Raw genomic sequence first — 21977 nt, 5'->3', positions numbered from 1 at the left:
ATATAGCTGCCATATATACCGATCTGCCGATAAAGGGTCTGAAGCCCATAAAAGCTATATTTATTACCCGATTTCGCTGACATTTGAAACAACGAGTTGTTTTGAGCCTCCCGATATCCGAGCTGAATATGGTTGTGATCGGACTATATTTAGATATAGCTGCCATATAGACCGATCTGCCGATAAAGGGTCCGAAGCCCATTACAGCTTTATTTTTTATCCGATTTCGTTGAAATTTGAAACATTGGGTAGTTTAAGGTCTTCTGACATCCGTCTCAAATATGATTCGGATCGGAGTGTATTTAGCTATAGCTGTCATATAGACCAATATGCCGATTAAGGGTCTGAAGCTCAAGAAAGCTTCATATATTACCCGATTTTGTTGAAATTTTAAATAAAAGTTCAACAGTGATTTATATTTAGTAGACCACTCAATGTCCGTGCTGAAGTTATCCAATTTTCACCGGAATGCGATGAAAGCGGTTTACATATATACCCGAGTTGGTAGGTATCCAAAGTTCGACCCGGCCGAACTTAATGCCTTTTTACTTGTTTTTTTTTTTGAAAAACTTTCTTATAGCTCTTAAAAAACACCATCAACAATGAGACCACTGTGGCGTCATAGACGGACATGCTAACCTTTGCATGTCCGCCTATGACGCTGAAAGCCTTGATTCAATTCCTGGTGAGAACATCTGAACTTTTTTTTCAGATGTGGTTATCCCCTCCCAATGCTGCCGACATTTTTGAGGTGCTTTGATGTGAAAAAACTCCTCCCTAAATAGGTGGCGCACTGAGGCACGCCGTTCGGAATTGGCTATAAAAAGGAGGCCCCTTTTCATTGAGCTTGTATCGGACAGCACTCACTTATATGTGAGATGCTTGCCCCTGTTCCTTAATGGAATGTTCATGGGCATTTGGGACCGATTTAATTTTCTCAAACCCTAGAGTTTGCATCTCCGGACGGATTTGGCTGAAATATTGCATGTAATGAGCTGGTTTGACCTCCAATTTTTTTCCCCCATATAGAAGTTGCCAATCTTTATTGGAATTTGGACATATCCTTATTAAAGGGTGTACAGGGTTCGTCCTTTTTTATCACTTGTTGTGACAATATCTCACATTTACGCCACATATTGCTGCTGTTTGGACAGTTTATCCGTGTGACACATTTTTCGCAATACTACAATAGCATCACAACACTGCTATTCGTTCCAAGAGTTAATTGCCAGATATCCAAATATCACTTTGGTAAAAGCAATAACGTGACGAATATTGTTATTGCCATGACAACTTTTAGCCGTAGTTTTGGCAACCCGATTGTATCCGGCTTGCACTCCACAAGTTATTGGGTCACCTGCACCTTCTCCATACCGAATTTGATTTTTTAATGTGGATATACGCAGTTTATGATATTTTATTATCAAATCAAATAAGCCCGACATATTATTGTAAGTTTAAGAGGCTTCGATGGTCCTCTCTCGAAAACCTAATTGGCTTTTAAATTCAAGCTAACACCTTAACGATGCCTTAAATCCGGCACAGCATTACCATAGTGATCCATTAACACCCACTACAAATGGGTTTACCTTGAATTTTGCTAACATTTCCTAACTGAGCTTTTGTATTTTAAATATGCATGCTTATCCTTATGCTCCCACACCATTAAACACCACCACCACCACCACCACTATTGAATGAAAATATCAAATTTGTACAAATTAAGAACCCACTCATGATTTGCACATTCAAAGGATTATTTATGCGCACCTTTTTGCGTTTTCAAGAATATCCTTAGAAAGTATCTTATGCATACACTCAACTAACACACGAGTACACACATATGACAGCCGCATACTCGTACAAGGTTTTTGATGTATCCACTGCTGGTTTAAGGCATTCATTGGAAAAATATATTTGCTTGGCTTTCAGTTGAACACACATAGGCAAAACAGCCGCCATGAATATGAAGCATCTGTGAAAGAGGGATTACAGAAGCTGAGTGAGCATCACAATAAATGCGTCATGGTAGTTTCATCAATAATTTATAACGAAGGCATTACAACATTCTATGGAGACCGCTGTTCAACAGTCAAACATATGTGCATAGTTACTCAGAGTTATGATAAATGAGTAAGAAGTGAACACAAAGAAAAAAAAAAATACATCTGATTTTTTTAAGATTGAGCTAATGGAAAATTTCAGCAGCTCATTATTTAGCACAACTGATGGCAAACATTCACTCAGTTTAAGACACAGGGCCAGGTTCCGCTTATTAATAGTGGGTAATACCAATGTTAAAAGGCGGGGTCAAGCCCTTGCGGAATATTTAACTACTAACGACCTCCTAATACCGCCAAATGTTGGTAACAATGCTCCCCATGTTAATAGGACTAGGAAGGAGGTTTTGGTGGAGTGGCTGGGCCAAGCTCCACTTGCCGACAGACGACTGTTCAGCAGGGGCTTTTAACGAAGACAGCTGGTTCGAGCCTTAGGGACAAGGCTGAACCTATTTTATCTTCGAATGCCGATAATTAGCCTTGGCCATCGGCCTTCTCTGGCTCTTTAAGAGGTTGAAACAAGTAAAAAGACGTTAAGTTCGGCCGGCCTGAACTTTGTGGCAAATTTCAGTGAAATCGGATTATAAATGCGCCTTTTATGGGCCCAAAACCTTAAATCGAGAGATCGGTCTATATGGCAGCAATATTCAAATCTGAACCGATCTGGGCCAAATTGATGAATGATGTCGAAGGGCCTAACATAACTCACTGTCTCAAATTTGAGCGATTTCAGACAATAAATGCGCCTTTTATGGCCCCAAAACATAAAACGGAGAGATTTGTCTATATGGCAGCTATATCCAAATCTGAACCGATCCGGGCCAAATCGATGAATGATGTCGAAGGGCCTAACACAACTCACTGTCTCAAATTTCAGCGATATCGGACAATAAATGCCCCTTTTATAGGCCCAAAACCTCAAACCGAGAGATTGGTCTATATGGCAGCTATATTCAAATCTGAACCGACATGGGTCAAATTTAAGAAGGACGTCGAAGAGCCTAACACAACTCACTGCCTCAAAGCGCTTAGGTTTATTGAGAGGCTTAGTGCGAATAATCCTAAAACTCTCACCGATTAGGAGAGAGGCTCCCTTAATTGGGCTCGGAAATTCGATGAACGGGTTACCACAAAGGCTACACGCCTAGATTTGGAAACGGTCCGTCAAAAGGCTGCGGTCACCTGGAGGGCATCCCATGCCTAAAAGAACTAGGGCGAACAATAGTAAGATGGGTCCTAGGACGTTTGATAATGTCGCTAGGGACAGTTGGGTGATGGCAGTTGTCGACAAGGGAGAAGAACGGGACTGCATACCTACCCTACGAGAAATGTGTAGTCAATTGCCCCAAATATACCGGTCCTAAACTGAAGAATTAGTTACCTGTCCCAGGATATATCCTACAGGGAATGAAAAGGTTCAATTGTCACCGACTGGAAGATTGGTAGATTGGATGAGGCTGATAGTGACCGGAGATATGTAGTATTCGTACTTAATAGCGACTGTCTCGCAGACCTCAAAAAGTCTGAAGGAGTTGTATACTACGGATTCAATAATTTGAAATTGAAGGTGTACAGAAGCGGTGGGTTTGGAGAATCAGGAGACAACTAAGCAGTTGTTACTAAATACTTGTTTGGGAACCTGTCGACCGCATCTCTAAGGTCTGGCCGGTTGAAGGAGACTGAAAATCCCCCTGTTACAAGGAAAACAGTAGGGGAAGGCGTCGAAACGGGACCCGACCAGCTCTGTGTGGGTGGGTTATCCGGTTGGATGACCCAGCGAGGAAGGATCATCCAACCGGATGACCCTTCCTTGCTGTGCCTCCTTCCTTGCTGTGCGCCAGGACGGATCTTTAAAAGTATTGTACTTCGACAGCAGCAGCTAGTGAAACATCTAAGTAGGAATCGTCCACACCGCAAGTGCCCAGTGTCCTGAGGAAGAGTGCTTCCACTGCTTTCTAAACAGCTCTTGGAGCGGTAAGGAAACTCATTATAACAAGATCTAACGAATCATGTAAGGATGAACTCCTGGCGGAATCAGAAGACAAGGCTGACACAACAGTGGTGGAGATTCTGAATCCTGACTATGGTCCGGTTTCTGCAGATAAATTTTCACCATTGTAAGGCCGATTCGGCGGCACAAAAGGTCCTTCTGATGGCTGGAGGATATGACATGGTTCTTATTCATGGATTTGGATTTGAACTATTCAAGGGTATGGGGAATGAGAGACACAGAGCCTGCATCCTTGTAAAGAGTAGTCTAAATGTTTTTCTTCGTCCGTCACCAAGCACTGAAGATTCCGTAACAGCCAGCCTTGAAATTAACAGGTCTCACTGCTGGCTGGCTTCCCTATATATGTTTATAATAAAGGGAACAAATCAATCCTTTTTACAAGGAACAGGCAGAAGGTACTAGCTATGACCATTATATCCTGTGGAATGGAGGGTCAAAGGTCATTTTGGGCCTGCTGTTTCGAAATTGCAGAACTACGGCTGTAATAGCAGAAGTACTGCTGTAATAGCAGCAAAATTAACTACCAACAGTCAGCAGGAAAAGTTTGTTATTTTCGGCAGACTTTTTTTTTGTAAGTGTATCTCAAAAGCTTGCATCAATAAGAAATACCTGTGAATGTCTTCAACGAAAAACTGGCTAAAAATGCAGGTTATTTGTTAAAGAAGACAAAGACCTGTAGCTTTTGCCCCTTGACGAATTAAAAATAAGAACAAGTAAGAGCATGCTAAGTTCGGCCGGGCCAAATCTTATATACCCTCCACCATGGATCGCATTTGTCGAGTTCCATGAGCGGTATCTCTTTTTAAGCAAACAAAGAATATTGAATAAGAACTGTTATGCTATTGGAGCTAAATCAAGTTATAGTCCGATTCGGACCGTAAATAAATGCTGATTATTGTAGAAGTCATTGTGTAATATTTCAGTTCATTCGGATAGGAATTGCGCCTTGTAGAGGCTCAAGAAGCAAAATCGGGAGATAGGTTTATATGGGAGCTGTATCAAGCTATTGATCGATTCAGACCATATTAGACACGAATGTTGAAGGTCATGAGAGAAACCGTTGTACAAAATTTCAGTCAAATCGGATGAGAATTGCGCCCTCTAGAGGCTCAAGAAGTCAAGATTCCAGATCGGTTTATATGGGAGCTATATCAAGTTATGTGCCGTTATTTGCACCGTTATTGCAAGTCATAACAAAACACCTCATGCAAAATTTCAGCCAAATCGGATGAGAATTGCGCGCTCTATTGGCCTAAAAAGTCAAGATCCAAGATCGGTTTATATGACAGCTATACCAGATTATAAACCGAACTGAATCATACTTAGCACAGTTATTGGAAGTGATATCAAAACATTACATGCAAAATTTCAGTCAAATCGGATGTCAATTGCGCCCTCTATTGGCTCAAGAAGTCAAAATCCAAGATCGGTTTATATGACAGCTATACCAGATTATAAACCGATTTACGCCATACTTAGCACAGCTATTGGAAGTCATAACAAAACACCTCATCCAAACTTTCAGCCAAATCGGATGAGAATTGGGCGCTCTATTGGCTCAAGAAGTCAAGATCCAAGATCGGTTTATATGACAGCTATACCAGATTATAAACCGATTTAGGCCATACTTAACACAGCTATTGGAAGTCATAACAAAACACCTCATCCAAACTTTCAGCCAAATCGGATAAGAATTGTGCCCTATAGTGACTCAAGAAGTCAAGACCCGAGATCGGTTTATATGGCAGCTATATCAGGTTATAGATCGATTTGAACCATACTCAGCTCAGTTGTTGGAAGTGATACCAAAACACCACGTGCAAAATTTCAGTTAAATCGGATGAGAATTGCGCCCTCTAGAGGCTCAAGAAGTCAAGACCCCAGATCGGTTTACATGACAGCTATACCAAAACATGGACCGATATAGCTCATTTACAATCCCAACAGATCTACACGAATAAGAAGTATTTGTGCAAAATTTCAAGCGGCTAGCTTTACTTCTTCGAAAGTCAGCGTGCTTTTGACAGACAGACGGACGGACGGGCGGACAGACATGGCTAGATACTTTACGGGATCTCAGACGCATATTTCGAGGTGTTACAAACAAAATGACGAAATTAGTATACCCCCATCCTATGGTGGAGGGTATAAAAATTCAATGAAATTACAAAGGCTTCAAAGAAGTGCCTAATGTATGAACACAAAAGAAGCACTCTTTCCAATTTCGAGAAAGTTTTCTGCTGGGTCGATACGTGTAGGGTCACAGAGCAATATTTAGAGGTGTTACAAGGGAGGGTTATACCCATACCCACCATCTTATGCTGGATGCTGGCTATAAAATTCAAATTGATTCTTAGGAAATTTTGGCATTTTGAAAGTTTAGACTATTGACAACTCTAAAAAAAGTTTCTATTTAAAAAGCTATCTGATTGATTAAATGATATAAACTGAAAGGCATTATCACAGTTGACTAAATTGACTTAGCGATCGAATTGCAGACTGCTGTCATAATCTACCATAACGTGAGCATCACCGAAAAAGAAATTTACTAAAATTGTAAACAGATAAACAAAGGCCATCATGTTTGTAGTAGTAAGTGAACGACATGCATACATTTAATACAATTTGTTTCGATAATAGACAAGCAACTTCTTTTCAGGGTGTACGTTGGTATGCTGGTATGTTTGTATGTACTTGTGTGTTGCCTTAGTACCATGTCAACATTCATGGGCATGGATATGGGCTTTTGTTTGCCAATTCCTTTTAGACATTTCATCAATCGAAGATTTTTGCGTGTGAGAAATGAAGACATTTTGTCTAGGGGCTTAAACAAAGACAATAAGTGTCTATTTTGTTGTTAAATTGTCGACTCTTCTTATACCAGTACTCCACCTATTTTGGTGTGGGTTGTGTCGTTTTCAATCGAAACAAATGGAAGCCTTTGAAATCATTCACTTTGAGATTTCTGCGATTGTGTGTTTGTGTGTGTTATCACTTGCTCATCAAGCGTTACAAACAAAATGTTTGTCTGCTTTGACAGTCAAGATTTCTTGGGTGAGATGAAAACCCTAAGAGGGTTCCTGCATATTCCTTTGTTATCATGGCAAATGATTCCCATATGGCATTTTCGAAATGGTAAATTCCAAAATGGGAGCTCTTATGCGAATTGGAAATTTAATGGTTCATGTGCCATTTGGAGGATTAAATCAAATTGAAACTTTTTATTCTCGAAAATATTAAATTGTCGGATTATTTTGTGCTTAAATTTAAAGAAATGACAATGACAAGTCTTTGGTTGCGTATTAAAAGGAGGAGTGACGTTGATAGATAATAAGAGGTTGTAGTATGAAATTGGAGCTTCATAGATATACAGCTTCTAGTGAGGTATATTTTTAGAATAGAAGTTGAAGTTGCTTCAACTAGGAAATTATTGGATGCTGAAGAAACGGAAACTTCGGTTATATCCATGACAACCAGTTCCATACATCAGGTTGATCCGATGGTATCCTCTTCGGCCACGGGCTGCCGCATATACGCAAAAATGTAGTTATTATCACGTAAGGGTAATTTTTCACCAAGTAAACTGCTTTTGTGAAAAATTTTGAACTTTGTTTACGATGAAGGTACATGTTTGTTGCGTTAAATTCTTGCAAGCCTTTGTGACAAATATAAAGTTTTTATACCCTGACACTATCTTTTATTCTTGATATATAGAACACTAGCTGACCCGGGCCCGCTCCGCTGCGCCTTCTTTTACTTTATATGGAACCAAATTTTCCTTGGAATATTTATTTTCGACAATTAGAGAGCTTTTATTGAAATACCATACTACGAAAATAGTATATCGCGGATTCGTATTCTACACTCAAATACCTTCTATTTAAGCTCCATATTGCCATGGTCAGTAAATAAGTCCTGTTTGGGGGGTGTTTTGGAGAAGGAGTGGACCCCCAGAAACTTTATCCCAAATTTGGATATCAGATTAGTATTTTATTCGCAAATACCTTTCATTTGACTCCCATATTGACGTGATCGGTAAATGTGGCCGATTTAGGGGTGTTTTGGGGAGTGGGTAGGTCACCCAAACACTTCGTCCGACAATTCAATATCAGATATGTTTTTAATCTTAAATACCCTTCATTTGAGTCCCATACTGCCATGGTCGGTAAATATGTCCGATTTAGGGGGTGTGTTGGGGGTTGGAGTAGTCCCCCTCACACTTGGTCCGACAATAGGATATCAGATACGTTTTCTTATCCTAAATACCTTTTATTTGAGTCCCATATAGTTGTGATTGGTCTAAACATATGTTTGGTAGGTCTTAGGGTGGGGTGGCCCCCCTAGGTACCCCATCCGAAATTTGGACACCAAATTTTTATTTTTAGGGTCCTATATGAGAGCACGCGTTTAAATCGCACCACCCATCTCCGAGATCCGGCATTTCTGAAAATTAGGGTTAGGGGGAGGGTCCGCCCCCCCTTCAGATATCAAAAAATTTAGTAGCCGATTCTAAGTCTATAAGGAACACACAAACAAACAAACCTACAAACAAATACAAATTGATTTTTATACCCTCCACCATAGGATGGGGGTATACTAATTTCGTCATTCTGTTTGTAACTACTCGAAATATTCGTTTGAGACTTCATAAAGTATATAATATTCTTGATCGTCGTGACATTTTATTTCAATCTAGCCATGTCCGTTCGTCCGTCAGTCTGTCGAAAGTACGCTAACTTTCGAAGGAGTTAAGCTAGCCGCTTGAAATTTTGCACAAACACTTCTTATTAGTGTCGGTCGGTTGGGATTGTAAATGGGGCATATCGGTCCACGTTTTGATATAGCTACTATATAAACCGATATTGGCTCTTGACTTCTTGAGCCTCTAGAGGGCGCAATTCTTATCCGATTGGAATGAAATTTTGCACGGCTTGTTTCGCTATGACTTTCAACAACTGTGCCAAGTACGGTTCAAATCGGTCCATAACCTGATATAGCTGCCATTAAAACCGATCTTGGGTCTTGACTTCTTGAGCCTCTAGAGTGCGCGATTCTTAACCGATTGGAACGAAATTTTGCACGGCGTGTTTCGCTATGACTTTCAACAACTGTGCCAAGTACGGTTCAAATCGGTCTATAACCTAATAAAGTTGTCATATAAACAGATCTGAGGACTTGACTTCTTGAGCTTCTAGAGGGCGCAGTTCTTATTCGATTTGGCTGAAATTTTGCATCAAGTATTTTATTATGTCTTTCAACAACTGTGCCGAATAAGGTTCAAATCGGTTCATAACTTGCTTTAGCTGCCATATAAACCAATCTGGGATCTTGACTTCTCGGTCACTAGAGGGCGCAATTCTTATCCGATTTGGCTAATATTTTGCACGAGGTGTTTTGTTATGACTTCCAACAATTGTGCTTTGTATAGTTTAGATCGGTCCATAATCTGATATAGCAGTCATATAAACCGATCTGGGGTCTTGACTTCTTGAGCCTTTAGAGGACGCAATTCTTATCCGATTTGGTTGAAATGTTGTACTACGACTTCTCTCATGACCTTCAACATATGTGTCATTTATGGTCTTAATCGGTCTATAGCCTGATACAGCTCCCATATAAACCGATCTCCCTTCTTGAGCCCCTAAATAGCGCAAATTCGAATTGGCTGAAATTGTACACAACGACTTATACTATGGTCTCCAACATTCAATTCAATTATGGTCCGAATCGGACCATAACTTGATGTAGCACCAATATCGTATCAATTCTTTTCTTTTATCATATGTTTGCCTAAAAAGAGATACCGGGGAAAAGAACTCGACAAATGCGATCCACGGTGGAGGGTATATAAGATTCGGCCCGGCTGAACTTGGCACGCTTTTATTTATTGAACTTTTTGGTTTTAAATTCTCGTTGGAAATGCTATTCTTCGCAGAAACTATCAAAGAGATGCTCTTAATACATATATGCACTTGTGTGTTCCCTAATCCCTAATTAGTTACCCTTACATAGATTTTATGAAATAATATGCAAATCTTGCAAATATATATATTGTTCCTAGAGTTTTCTTTGGCAAAATATTCCACAAATTAATTTACGGTACTGTCGTATAATATTTCAATTCACAGTCCTTTGATACAGTGCCCAGTAATGACTGTGCTGAGCATGTGCTGCAAATTGTTCCAAAATATTCGTATCCCTTAGAATTTTGTCATGGCATGAGAAGAGTATTTGTTACGATTAAATATACAATCGAGAATTACCATAATTACTGGCTGGCATGATACCAGGAGGACAGAGGAAGCTAGGGAGGATAATGGCACCATTGGCTGACAACAAACTTACCGAATCACATGATATGTCAATACGTAGCACAGGACTGGTCATTTGCATACTATTCAATAGGGTGTAATCATCCAATGACCACAAACAGATGGTCTTGTCATGACTCGATGAAACGAGGACGTCACAAGTGGTAACCACGTTTACACCAGTCACGGCCGCACGATGATGGGTAATTTTATGCAGCTAAAAAAATACAAAATAAATGAAAATGTGAGAAAGGCATATTACAAAATAGTTCTTCTTTTTTTAATAAGTACCAATAACAAGTTGTTCTCATCTATAATAGTATGGCTTTTATCAAAAGGATGGTCAATGACAAAAAAAAGTTTAGAGGCCAGCCATTAATACAGCTGGTTCTTGCATATTTAAGCATGCCCTAGTGTGGGGTATTTTTGTTTTTTTGGAAATTGCGGCAAAATATTTTCGTGTAGCACGCTAACAAAGAGGAAACTCAAAAATGTCTACCAGTATATTGGCATGAATTACACGAATATTGAATGGATAAATATTCAGTAATCTTTCACAGAGGTCATGGTAAATACCCGCCTTTTGATAAGTGAAAGGTGTAATGTATTGAAAAGTGTATGGTATTAGGTGCTTGTCTTCCCTCGAGGCATTGGCACAGGTATGTCTTACATAAAAGGGTTGTGCTTTTAAGCGGATTGTGACCAGTCTATGTAAGGGAGTAAATCTGGTGATGAGGTATTTTAGATTTCAACTAAACAAAATCCTCAGCCAAACTCACGTCTCTTAACACGGCAGCTTTAGTCAGCTTTCAGTGTTTTTATGACGCCTTTTGCAATCCATCGCATTTCCTGTTAGACAGTTATATCGGCCCTGTACTTTTCCAATCCCGGCGAGACCATCAGAAACAAGTAAAAAGGCGTTAAGTTCGGCCGGGCCGAAGACTTAAAATCGAGATATCGGTCTATGTGGCAGCTATATCCAAATCTGGACCGATCTGAGCCAAATTGAAGAAGAATGTCGAAGGGCTTATCTTAACTCAATGTCCCAAATTTCGGCGAAATCGGACAATAAGTACGCCTTTTATGGGCCCAAAACTTTAAATCGAGAGATCGGTTTATATGGCAGCTATATCCAAATTTGGACCGATCTGTGCAATATTGTAAAAGTATGTCGAGGGGCCTTACACAACTTACTGTCCCATATTTCGGCGACATCGGACAAAAAATGCGCCTTTTATGGCCCCAAAACTTTAAATCGAGAGATCGGTCTATATGGCAGCTATATCCAAATCTGGACCGATCTGTGCAATATTGTAAAAGTATGTCAAGGGGCCTTACACAACTTACTGTCCAATATATCGGCGACATCGGACAAAAAATGCGCCTTTTATGGGCTCAAAACCTTAAATCGAGAGATCGGTCTATATGGCAGCTATATCCAAATCTGGACTGATCTGGGCCAAATTAAAAAAGGATATCGAAGGGCCTAACACAACTCAGTGTCCTAAAATTCAGCAAAATTGGCTAATAAATGTGGCTTTTATGGGCCTAAGACTCTAAATCGGCGGATCGGTCTATATGGCAGCTATATCCAAATCAAGACGGAATTATGCCAAATTGAAGTGGGATGTCCAAGGGCCTAACACAACTCACTGTCCCAAATTTTACCGAAATCGGATAATAAATATAGCATTTATGGGTCTATGACCCTAAATCGGCTGATCGATCTATATGGCAGCTATGTCCAAACCTGGACCGATCTTGGCCAAATGGAAGAAGAATGTCGAAGGGCCTAACACAACTCACTGTCCCAAGTTTCAGCAAAATCGGTTAATAAGTGTGACTTTTATGGGCCTAAGACCCTAAATGGGCGGATCGGTCTATATGGGGGCTATATCAAGATATAGTCCGATATAGCTCACCTTCGAACTTAACCTGCTTATGGACAAAAAAAGATACTGACATTTCACTAAGGAACGGGGCCAAACTTCTCACATATCAATGAGCGCAGTCCGATTGTTATCCGATGGTTATAACCACCTTATATTGACGACATTTGTGGGGTACTATGCCATGCATAGAAGTCATGTAAAAAGGAGGTCCCTTATCATTGAGTTTAGACTTGAATCGGACAGGACTCATTGTTATGTGGAAAGTTGGCCACTCTTCTTTTACGAACTACTAGCTGGACAGGTCCCGCTCCGCTGCGCCTTCTTTCACTCTATAATTTTATCTGAGCCCTATACGATCACGTCAGGAAATAACTCCTGTTTGGGGGTGCTGGTATGGCCTTTCAGCTATTTCGCGCCAATGTGGATATTATATTGGTGTTCTTCTCCCAAATACCTTTCATGGGAGCCGAATATTGCTATGGTCGGTAAATATGTCCGGTATGGGGGTGTTTTTGAGAGTGAGGCGGATTCTCATGTATCAGCTTCGTGCTCTGGTCTCAAATACCTTTATTGGTTTATATTCCATTTGGGTGGTGGCTTTGGAGGTGGCGCGGTCCCCTAGATCTGGCGTGTTTTGAAAAAGGGTAAGGGGAGGGTCCACCCATTACAGTTTGGATGTTAGATCTACTTCATTCTCTTGGATTTGGTGGTGAATTGGAGTAGCCAAACTCTTTGCCCCAAAAGTGGATATCAGATTCATACTTCACTCCCGAAAATAACGCTGGAGCTACATATTGTTATAGTCGGTATATATGTGTGGTTTAGGGGGAGATTATGAGCAGAGGCGTCCCTGAAACACTTGGCCCTGAAACAGATACAGATTTGAGCCCCTTTTTGCCATAATCCACAAATATGTCCAGTTTGAGGGGTATGCAGGTATATAACCTGATATAGCTCCCATATAAACCGATCTACCGATTTGACTTCGTGAGCCCTTACAAGCCGCAATTTTTGTCCGATTTGAGGCATTTTGTGTTTTGTTAAGACTTACAACAACTGTGCCAAGTGCGGTCCATATCGGTATATATCCTGATATAGCTCCCATATAAACCGATCTATAACCTGATATAGCTCCCTTATTAACCGATCTCCCGATTTGACTTCTTGAGCCCTTATAATTCGCAATTTTTGTCCGATTTGGCTGAAATTTTGCATGTAGTGTTCTGTTAAGACTTCCAACAATTTTTTCCAAGTAAGGTCCAAATCGGTCTATAATCTCATGCAGCTCCCACATAAGCCGATCTACCAATTTGACTTCTTGAGTCCTTACAAGCCTCAATTTTTGTCCGATTTGGTTGAAATTTTGCATGTGGTGTTCTGTTATGACTCCAGATAACTGTGCTACGTACGGTCAAAATCAGTCTATTACCTGATATAGCTCCCATGTAAACCGGTCTCTCGATCATCCTTGTTCGGTTCCTAGGAGCTTTAATTTTTGCTGGTTTGACAGAAGTTTGGTATGTAAAATAAAATTATGCCGCGTCAACTACATTTGTTTTGTATCAATCTCCCGATCGGTGGTGGGTTTCCAAAATTCGGCCCGGCCGAACTTAGCACGCTTTTACTTGTTTGCCCATAGCCAGGTTAAGTACGAAGATGGGCTATATCGGACTATATCTTTGTATAGCCCCCCCTTATAGACAGCTCTGCCGTTTAAGGTCTCAGGCCCATAAGAGCCACATTCATTATCAGATTTTGCTGAAATTTGAGACAGTGAAAGATAACCCTCAACTTCTTTCTTCAGTTTGGCCCAGATCGGTGCAGATTTGGATATGGCTGCCATATAGATCGATTTATTTATTTAAGGTCTTGGGTCCATGAAAGGCGGATTTATTGTCCGATTTCCTAGAAATCCTTCTTGAAGATGGCCCATATCGGTCCAGATTTGGATATAGCTGCCATATAGACCAATCTCTCGATTTAAAGTTTTGGTCCCTCGATTTAAAGTTTAGGATCCCATTACTTGATCCTAATGTTTTATGCCATATATGTCATCTACTGCCTAATACTTTTCATTTGACTCCCATATTAACATGAACTTCGAATATATCTGTTTAGAGGAGTTTTGGGATTGGGGGCCCGTTGGGTACTTGGACCCAAAATTTAATGCCATAATCGTTTTTTGGTCTCCAATACCTTTCATTTGATACCCTTATTGTGCCCATCGGACCACTTTCACTGGCGTTTTTGGGGTAAGGGGAAGGGTCCGCCTCCATTAAAAATTATATCTTAAAATTACATAGCCTTTGTTTTCTTCCAGACAAACGTACACAATCTATGAAAATTTTAACAAAATCGGTTCAGCCACGTATCATATAAAGGCATTTTTACGGGTGGCGTGACCCCATATACTTCGATCTGGTTTTGTATGCCAGATTCGAAATCTACTCCCAAATACCTTTCATTTGAGCCCCATATTGAAATGAACGTCCTATATGTCTGTTTGGGAGAGTTTTGGGGTTGGGGCATCCCGATGGGTACCTAGACTCAAATTTTAATACCATATTCGTAATCTACTCCCGAATACCTTTCATTTGAGTCCCATATTGTCATGATCGTCGAAGAAACCTATTTTAAGGGGTTTTGGGGCTGGGGCGGCCCCCCAGGTACTTGGACCAACTTTTATTATGTTTTTTTCTTTCTTTGTTTTATTATGTTTTCTTCTTACTCTACTCTTGATAACCTTTCATTTGAATCCCATATTGTCCCTATCGGCCCACTTTAATTTTTGGGTAAGGGGGAGGGTCCGCCCTCTCCCGATATCAAAAAGTTATATAGCCTATGTTTCCTTCCAGACCAACCTACACAATCCATGAAAATTTTAAGGTAATCGGTTCAGCCGTTTTTGAGTCTATACGAAACAAACAAACAAACCGACAAACAAACAACGAGTAAGAGCGTGCTAATTTCGGCCGGGCCGAATCTCATATACCCTCCACCATGGGTCGCATTTGTCGAGTTCTATGTGCAGTATCTCTTTTTAGACAAACAAAGAAAATTGAATAAGAATATGCTATTGTGTAATATTTCAGTTCATTCGGATAAGAATTGCGCCTTGTAGGGGCTCAAGAAGCAAAATCGGGAGATCGGTTTATATGGGAGCTGTATCAAGCTATTGATCGATTCAGACCCTATTAGACACGTATGTTGAAGGTCATGAGAGAAGCCGTTGTACAAAATTTCTTCCAAATCGGATGACAATTGCGCCCTCTAGAGGCTCCAGAACTCAAGACCCCAGATCGGTTTACATGGCAGCTATATCAGGTTATGTGCCGATTTACGCCATACTTAGCACAGTTACTGGAAGTCATAACAAAACACCTCAAGCAAAATATCAGTCAAATCGGACGAGAATTGCGCCCTCTAGAGGTTCAAGAAGTCAAGACCCAAGATCGGTTTATATGACAGCTATATCAAAACATGGACCGCTTTGAACCATACTTAGCGAAGTTGTTGGGGGTGATACCAAAACACCACGTGCAAAATTTGAGTCAAATCGTACAGGAATTAGGCCCTCTAGAGGCTCAAGAAGTCAATATCCAAGATCGGTTTATATGACACCTATACCAGATTATGAACCGGTGTGAATCATACTTAACACAGTTGTTGAAAGTGATACCAAAACACTACGTCCAAAATTTCAGTCAAATCGAACAGGAGTTGCGCCCTCTAGAGGCTGAAGAAGTCAAGACCCAAGATCGGTTTATATGGCAGCTATATCAAAACATTGACCGATTTGAACCATACTTAGGGCAGTTGTTGGAAGTGACACCAAAACACCGCATGCAAAATTTCAGTCAAATCGGACAATAATTGTGCCACCTAGAGGTTCAAGAAGTCAAGACCCAAGATCGGTTTATATGGCAGCTATATCAAAACAAGGACCGCTTTGAACCATACTTAGGGCAGTTGTTGGAAGTGACACCAAAACACCTCATACAAAATTTCAGTCAAATTGGACTAAAATTGCGCCCTCTAGAGGCTCAAATACCAAATGATACCAAAACACCACTTGCAAAATTTCAGTCAAATCGAACAGGAATTGCGCCCTCTAGAGGCTGAAGAAGTCAAAACCCAAGATCGTTTATATGGCAGCTATATCAAAACATTGACCGATTTGAACCATACTTAGGACAGTTATTGGAGGTGATACCAAAACACCACGTGCAAAATTTCAGTCAAATCGGATAAGAATTGCGCCCTCTAGAGGTTCAAGAAGTCAAGACCCAAGATCGGTATATATGGCAGCTTTTTAAAAACATGGACCGATTTGGTCCATTTACAATCCCAACTGACCTACACTAATAAAAAGTATTTGTGCAAAATTTCAAGCGGATAGGTTAACTCCTTCGAAAGTTAGCGTGCTTTCAACAGCAGACGGACGGACATGGCTAGATCGACTTAAAGAATATATAAACTTTATGGAGTCTTAGACGAATATTTCGAGGAATTAAAAACAGAATGACGAAATTAGCATACCCCCATCCTATGGTGGAGGGTATAAAAAGACAAATATTGAACCAGAATTAAACAGTGGCTGGTATTTGTAGGACCATTCAATGTTCGTGCCGAATTTGGTCCAAATTGGACCATAGCTGCTGTGAGTGGGTTAATAATGCATTTTTCACCCGTGTTTTACATATATACCCGAGGTGGTGGATATCCAAAATTCGGCCCGGCCGAACCTAATACCTTTTTGCTTGTATTCGCCTAAAGTAAAATTTCATAAATTTTAACTGTCCGTGTTTACATTCGCGCATGATCGCCAACCTCCCAATACTGACTGTAGGCAGACTGGGCTTTACCCAATGAGCAAATGGAACAGACACGTGTAACTTCGTGGAACAGACACAAGATATAAACAAACCAAAAGTATCACCTTTTCGTGTATCGTGTATCCGATATCAGATAATGTTCAATTTATCTTTTGTTATTTAGAAATCCAATATTGCCGGGGTATTTATGACTCTACTTAACAAATAATATCCATAAAAGCGTAATGTTTCATTAGTCTCGATAGGGTATCTATTTAATGCGACATTGCACCACATCCACTTTGGCTTATCGTCAATTCCATTTTCTTTGCTAATTTTTTACGATCATAAAGTTAAGTTCATAATGGCATGTTAACTCCTCTTTACTGGCTTCCGTTCATTTGATGTTCTTAATTTTTTGCTGGCGGTTTAATGACACGCTCTCACATCATTTGAATTAACTGGTGTTTGCCAGATATTCTCATTTGTATACTTTGTGGCACGCACTATTCGCAACCGCTCCAGTGTGCTTCATCCTCGACAGGATGCCTTTGAAAGGGGATACGAGTAGGTATTGTAGAGGAGCGATGTCTTTTATGTGAAGACCACATTGTGTTTTCCCTCACTCTCTCTCCTCACTCTCCCATGCAAAAGGAAAATTTTGCTACTCTTATACTTTTTCGCTCAAAGGCATTTGTTTGTATTTATTTGCGGTTTGGCATTAGTTTCACAAAGGTAAAAGGACGTGGGTGACGTGACTGCCCCCCCTTAAATAGTTTAAATGCAATAAAGATACCAGGAGGATATTTATAGACATCCGTTTACAATTTCTTTGAGACGCGTTGTCAGATAAGCCTTGTTTATGTTAGTGTTGTAGACGGATTTTCAGGTATACTTATATAAAGAAATGCAAACTTTGATAACTCTAATGATTTTCGATTTGTTCATGGTTCTTAATGGAATGTTCGTGGCTAGATTTCCATCTACACTGGGATGACATAGAAAAGTGAGAAAAAAGGATGCCTCTACTTCAACCCGTTTAAGATATCAGAGAGCACTTTAAACTCAATACATTGGAAATATTCGCATTCGCTTATACGTAGAAAAGATAATCTAAGCGTAATTCTTAATATGCTTCCAAATGAAATTGGCCAGAAAATCTTTAATTTTGTTTTCGTACACTGAAAAAAAGTTGACCCAAAATTAAAGATTTGTCCTTATTCGTAGGATTTGAGCAATGAAAACCAGCCAAAGAACTGAAACTTTAAAATAAAAATGCTATCATTAGATTTAATTTCCTATTCACTAACAGATATGACCATCAGTTTTAAATTTTAATCACTTCATAAATGACTCTCCAATTATTAGTTGTTGAAAATTTCTTTTTATACCGTCCACCATACTAATTTCATAATTCTGTCCGTCCGTCGGTCTGTCGAAAGCACGCTAACTTTCGCAGGAGTAAAGCTAGGCGATTGGAATTTTGCACAAATACTTCTTATTAGTGTAGGTCGGTTAGGATTTTAAATGGGCAAAATCGGTCCATGTTTCGATATAGCTGCCATATAAACCGATCTTGGCTCTTGACTTCTAGATCTTCTAGAGGGCACAATTCTTATCCGATTTGGCTTTAATTTTGCACGTGGTTTTTGGTATCACTTCCAACCACTGTGTTAAGTATGGTTCACATCGAACCATTATCTAATATAGCTGCTATATAAACCGGTCTTGGGTCTTGAGTTCTTCATCTTTTAGAGGCACAATTCATATCCGATTTGGCAGTCATTTTGCACGTGGTGTTTTGGTAACACTTCCAACCACTGTGCTAAGTATGGTTCAAATGGGTTCATAACCTGACATAGCTGCTATATAAATCTTGACTTCTTGAGCTGCCATAGGGCGTAATTCTTATCCAAATGGACTGAAATATTACGATTCTATGGATTGAAATTCGAATGGACTGAAATATTACGATTCGATTTGGCTGAAATTTTGCATGAGGAGTTTTGTTATGCCTTCCAATAACTGTGCTAAGTATGACGGAAGTCGGTACATAACCTGATATATTGGGTTGCCCAAAAAGTAATTGCGGATTATTTAAAAGAAAGTAAATGCATTTTTAATAAATCTTAGAATGAACTTTAATCAAATATACTTTTTTTACACTCTTTTTCTAAAGCAAGCTAAAAGTAACAGCTGATAACTGACAGAAGGAAAAATGCAATTACAGAGTCACAAGCTGTGAAAAAATTTGTCAACGCCGACTATATGAAAAATCCGCAATTACTTTTTGGGCAACCAAATAGCTGCCATATAATCCCATCTGGGATCTTGACTTCTTGAGCCTCTAGAGGACGCAATTCTCATCAGATTTGTACAATGACTTCTCCTATGGCCTTCAACACGTATGTTGATTATGGTCTGAATCGACCTATAGCTTGATACAGCTCCCATATAAACGTATCTCCCGAATTTACTTCTTGAGCCCCTACAAGGTGCAATTCTTACCCGAATGATCTGAAATATTACACAATGACTTCTACAATGCTTAGCATTCAATTCATTTATGGTCCGAATCGGACTATAACTTGATAAAGCTCCAATAGCATAACAGTTCTTATTCATTATTCTTTGTTTGCCTAAAAAGAGATACGGCGCAAAGAACTCGAGAAATGCTATCCATGGTGGGAGTATATAAGATTCGGCATGGTCGAACCTAGCACGCTCTTACTTGTTTGAACTTAGCATCTTTACCTTAAGAAACTAAACATTAAATGATGCTCCTATTTGTTTGGTTATTTTGAGTCTTTAATCACAGTTCACTATTGTTTTATCCCAAGGCCACCTTCCCAATTTTCAACGATATTTTTACCTTCATTTTAAGTTTTTATACCCTCCACCATAAGATGGGGGGTATACTAATATCGTCATTCTGTTTGTAACTACTCGAAATATTCGTCTGAGACCCCATAAAGTATATATATTCTTGATCGTCGCGACATTTTATGTCGATCTAGCCATGTCCGTCCGTCTGTCCGTCCGTCCGTCCGTCCGTCTGTCTGTCGAAAGCACGCTAACTTCCGAAGGAGTAAAGCTAGCCGCTTGAAATTTTGCACAAATACTTCTTATTAGTGTAGGTCGGTTGGTATTGTAAATGGGCCATATCGGTCCATGTTTTGATATAGCTGACATATAAACCGATCTTGGGTCTTGACTCTTGAGCCTCTAGAGTGCGCAGTTCTTATCCGATTGGAATGAAATTTTGCACGACGTGTTTTGTCATGATATCCAACAACTTTGCCAAGTATGGTTCAAATCGGTCTAAAACCTGATATAGCTGCCATATAAACCGATCTTGGGTCTTGACTTCTTGAGCCTCTAGAGTGCGCAATTCTTATCCCATTAGGATGAAATTTTGCACGACGTGTTTTGTTATGATATCCAACAACTGTGCCAAGTATGGTTTAAATCGGTCAATAACCTGATATAGCTGCCATATAAACCGATCTTGGGTCTTGACTTCTTGAGCCTCTAGAGGGCGCAATTCTTATCCGATTTGCCTGAAATTATGTACTACGGATCCTCTCATGACCATCAACATAGGTGCTTATTATGATCTGAATCGATCTATAGTCCGATACAGCTCCCATATAAATCGATCTCCCTATTTTACTTCTTGAGCCCCCAAAGGGCGCAATTCTTATTCGAATTGGCTGACATTTTACACAGGTCTCCAACATGTAATAATATAATAATGACAGAGCAAATCTTTTCCAATGTCCTTTTTTGCCTAAGAAGAGATGCCGAGAGAAGAACTCGGCAAATGCGATCCATGGTGGAGGGTATGTAAGATTCGGCCCGGCCGAACTTAGCACGCTTTTACTTGTTGTCTTTAATAACAAGACTCAAAGTTACGGATTTATTAACCTACAAATTAAAAAAAAATATCCTTTATATAAAGGAAAAGTAAAAGGAGAGGAAAATATTTTTCACTTAAAGGAATGTTTCCTTAAAAAATTGAAAAGTTTATCATCTTTAGAATTAATCTTTGGCTCGAATCTTTAAAATTAGGAGAAATATTTTTTCAGTGTACCCTACATTGTGCATTTGTTTGCAGCGTTAAGGAGAAAAAGAGCTAGACCCATTGTTAAGTATACCGATAGGATTGGAATCACTGCCTGATTGGATTAAAATGTGTCCACCCATGCATTCTTGCGATCAAGGTACAGGTAGCATGGAAGTTATAACGGAACTCTGTATGCAAATTATCAACCAAATCGTACAAAAATTGCAGCTTGTAAAGGCTCAAGAAGCCAAATCGGGAGATCGGTTTATATGGGAGCTATATCAGATTATATACCGATTCGGGCCGTACTTGGCACAGTTGTTGAAAGCCTTAACAGAACACTATATGCAAAATATCAGCCAGGTTAGGTTAGGTTAGGTTAAAGAGGCAGTCTGCTATTGGACTCACTTAGACATTTTCATCCATTGTGATACCACAGGATCAAATCGGATAAAAATTATGGCGTGTAAGGGCTCAAAAAGTCAAATCGGGAGATCGGTTTATATGAGGGCTATATCTGTTCATAGATCGATTGATATCATGTTTGGCATGAACGTTAAAAGTTATAAAACAAGACTTTATTGCAAATTTCAATAAATCAGATGAAAATTAAGGCTTCTAAGGGTTTAAGAAATTAAATCCGAGGATCGGTCTATATGGGTATATGGGTATATCAGCTAAATCCAATGCAAATTGAGGTTTCTAAGGGCTCAAGGAGTTTAATCCGGGTATCGGTTTATTCCATATAAACTTGTCTGTATCTGTTTAGTGGCAGTCTACCATTAGACTCACTTAGACGTTTTCGTCGCTTCGTCCATTGTGA

At 39.7% G+C, this 21977-nt stretch overlaps 1 protein-coding gene across 10 annotated transcripts in view; it reads right to left on the bottom strand.

The window, feature by feature from the left end:
• Positions 1–21977, bottom strand: part of LOC106085440 (protein qui-1) — a 470324-nt gene that overhangs the window by 46818 nt on the left and 401529 nt on the right. For all 10 annotated transcript variants that reach the window (XM_059370582.1, XM_059370587.1, XM_059370589.1 and 7 more), the window contains one exon: positions 10417–10599. In XM_059370582.1, coding sequence (XP_059226565.1) covers positions 10417–10599 — 183 coding nt within the window. The remainder of the gene's footprint in view (positions 1–10416; positions 10600–21977) is intronic.

The sequence above is a fragment of the Stomoxys calcitrans genome, chromosome 5 (genome assembly GCF_963082655.1).
Source record: "Stomoxys calcitrans chromosome 5, idStoCalc2.1, whole genome shotgun sequence".
Classification (NCBI taxonomy): Eukaryota; Metazoa; Arthropoda; class Insecta; order Diptera; family Muscidae; genus Stomoxys; species Stomoxys calcitrans.
Note: the sequence above shows the minus strand (reverse complement) of the source record. Positions and strands in the feature narration are given on the sequence as shown.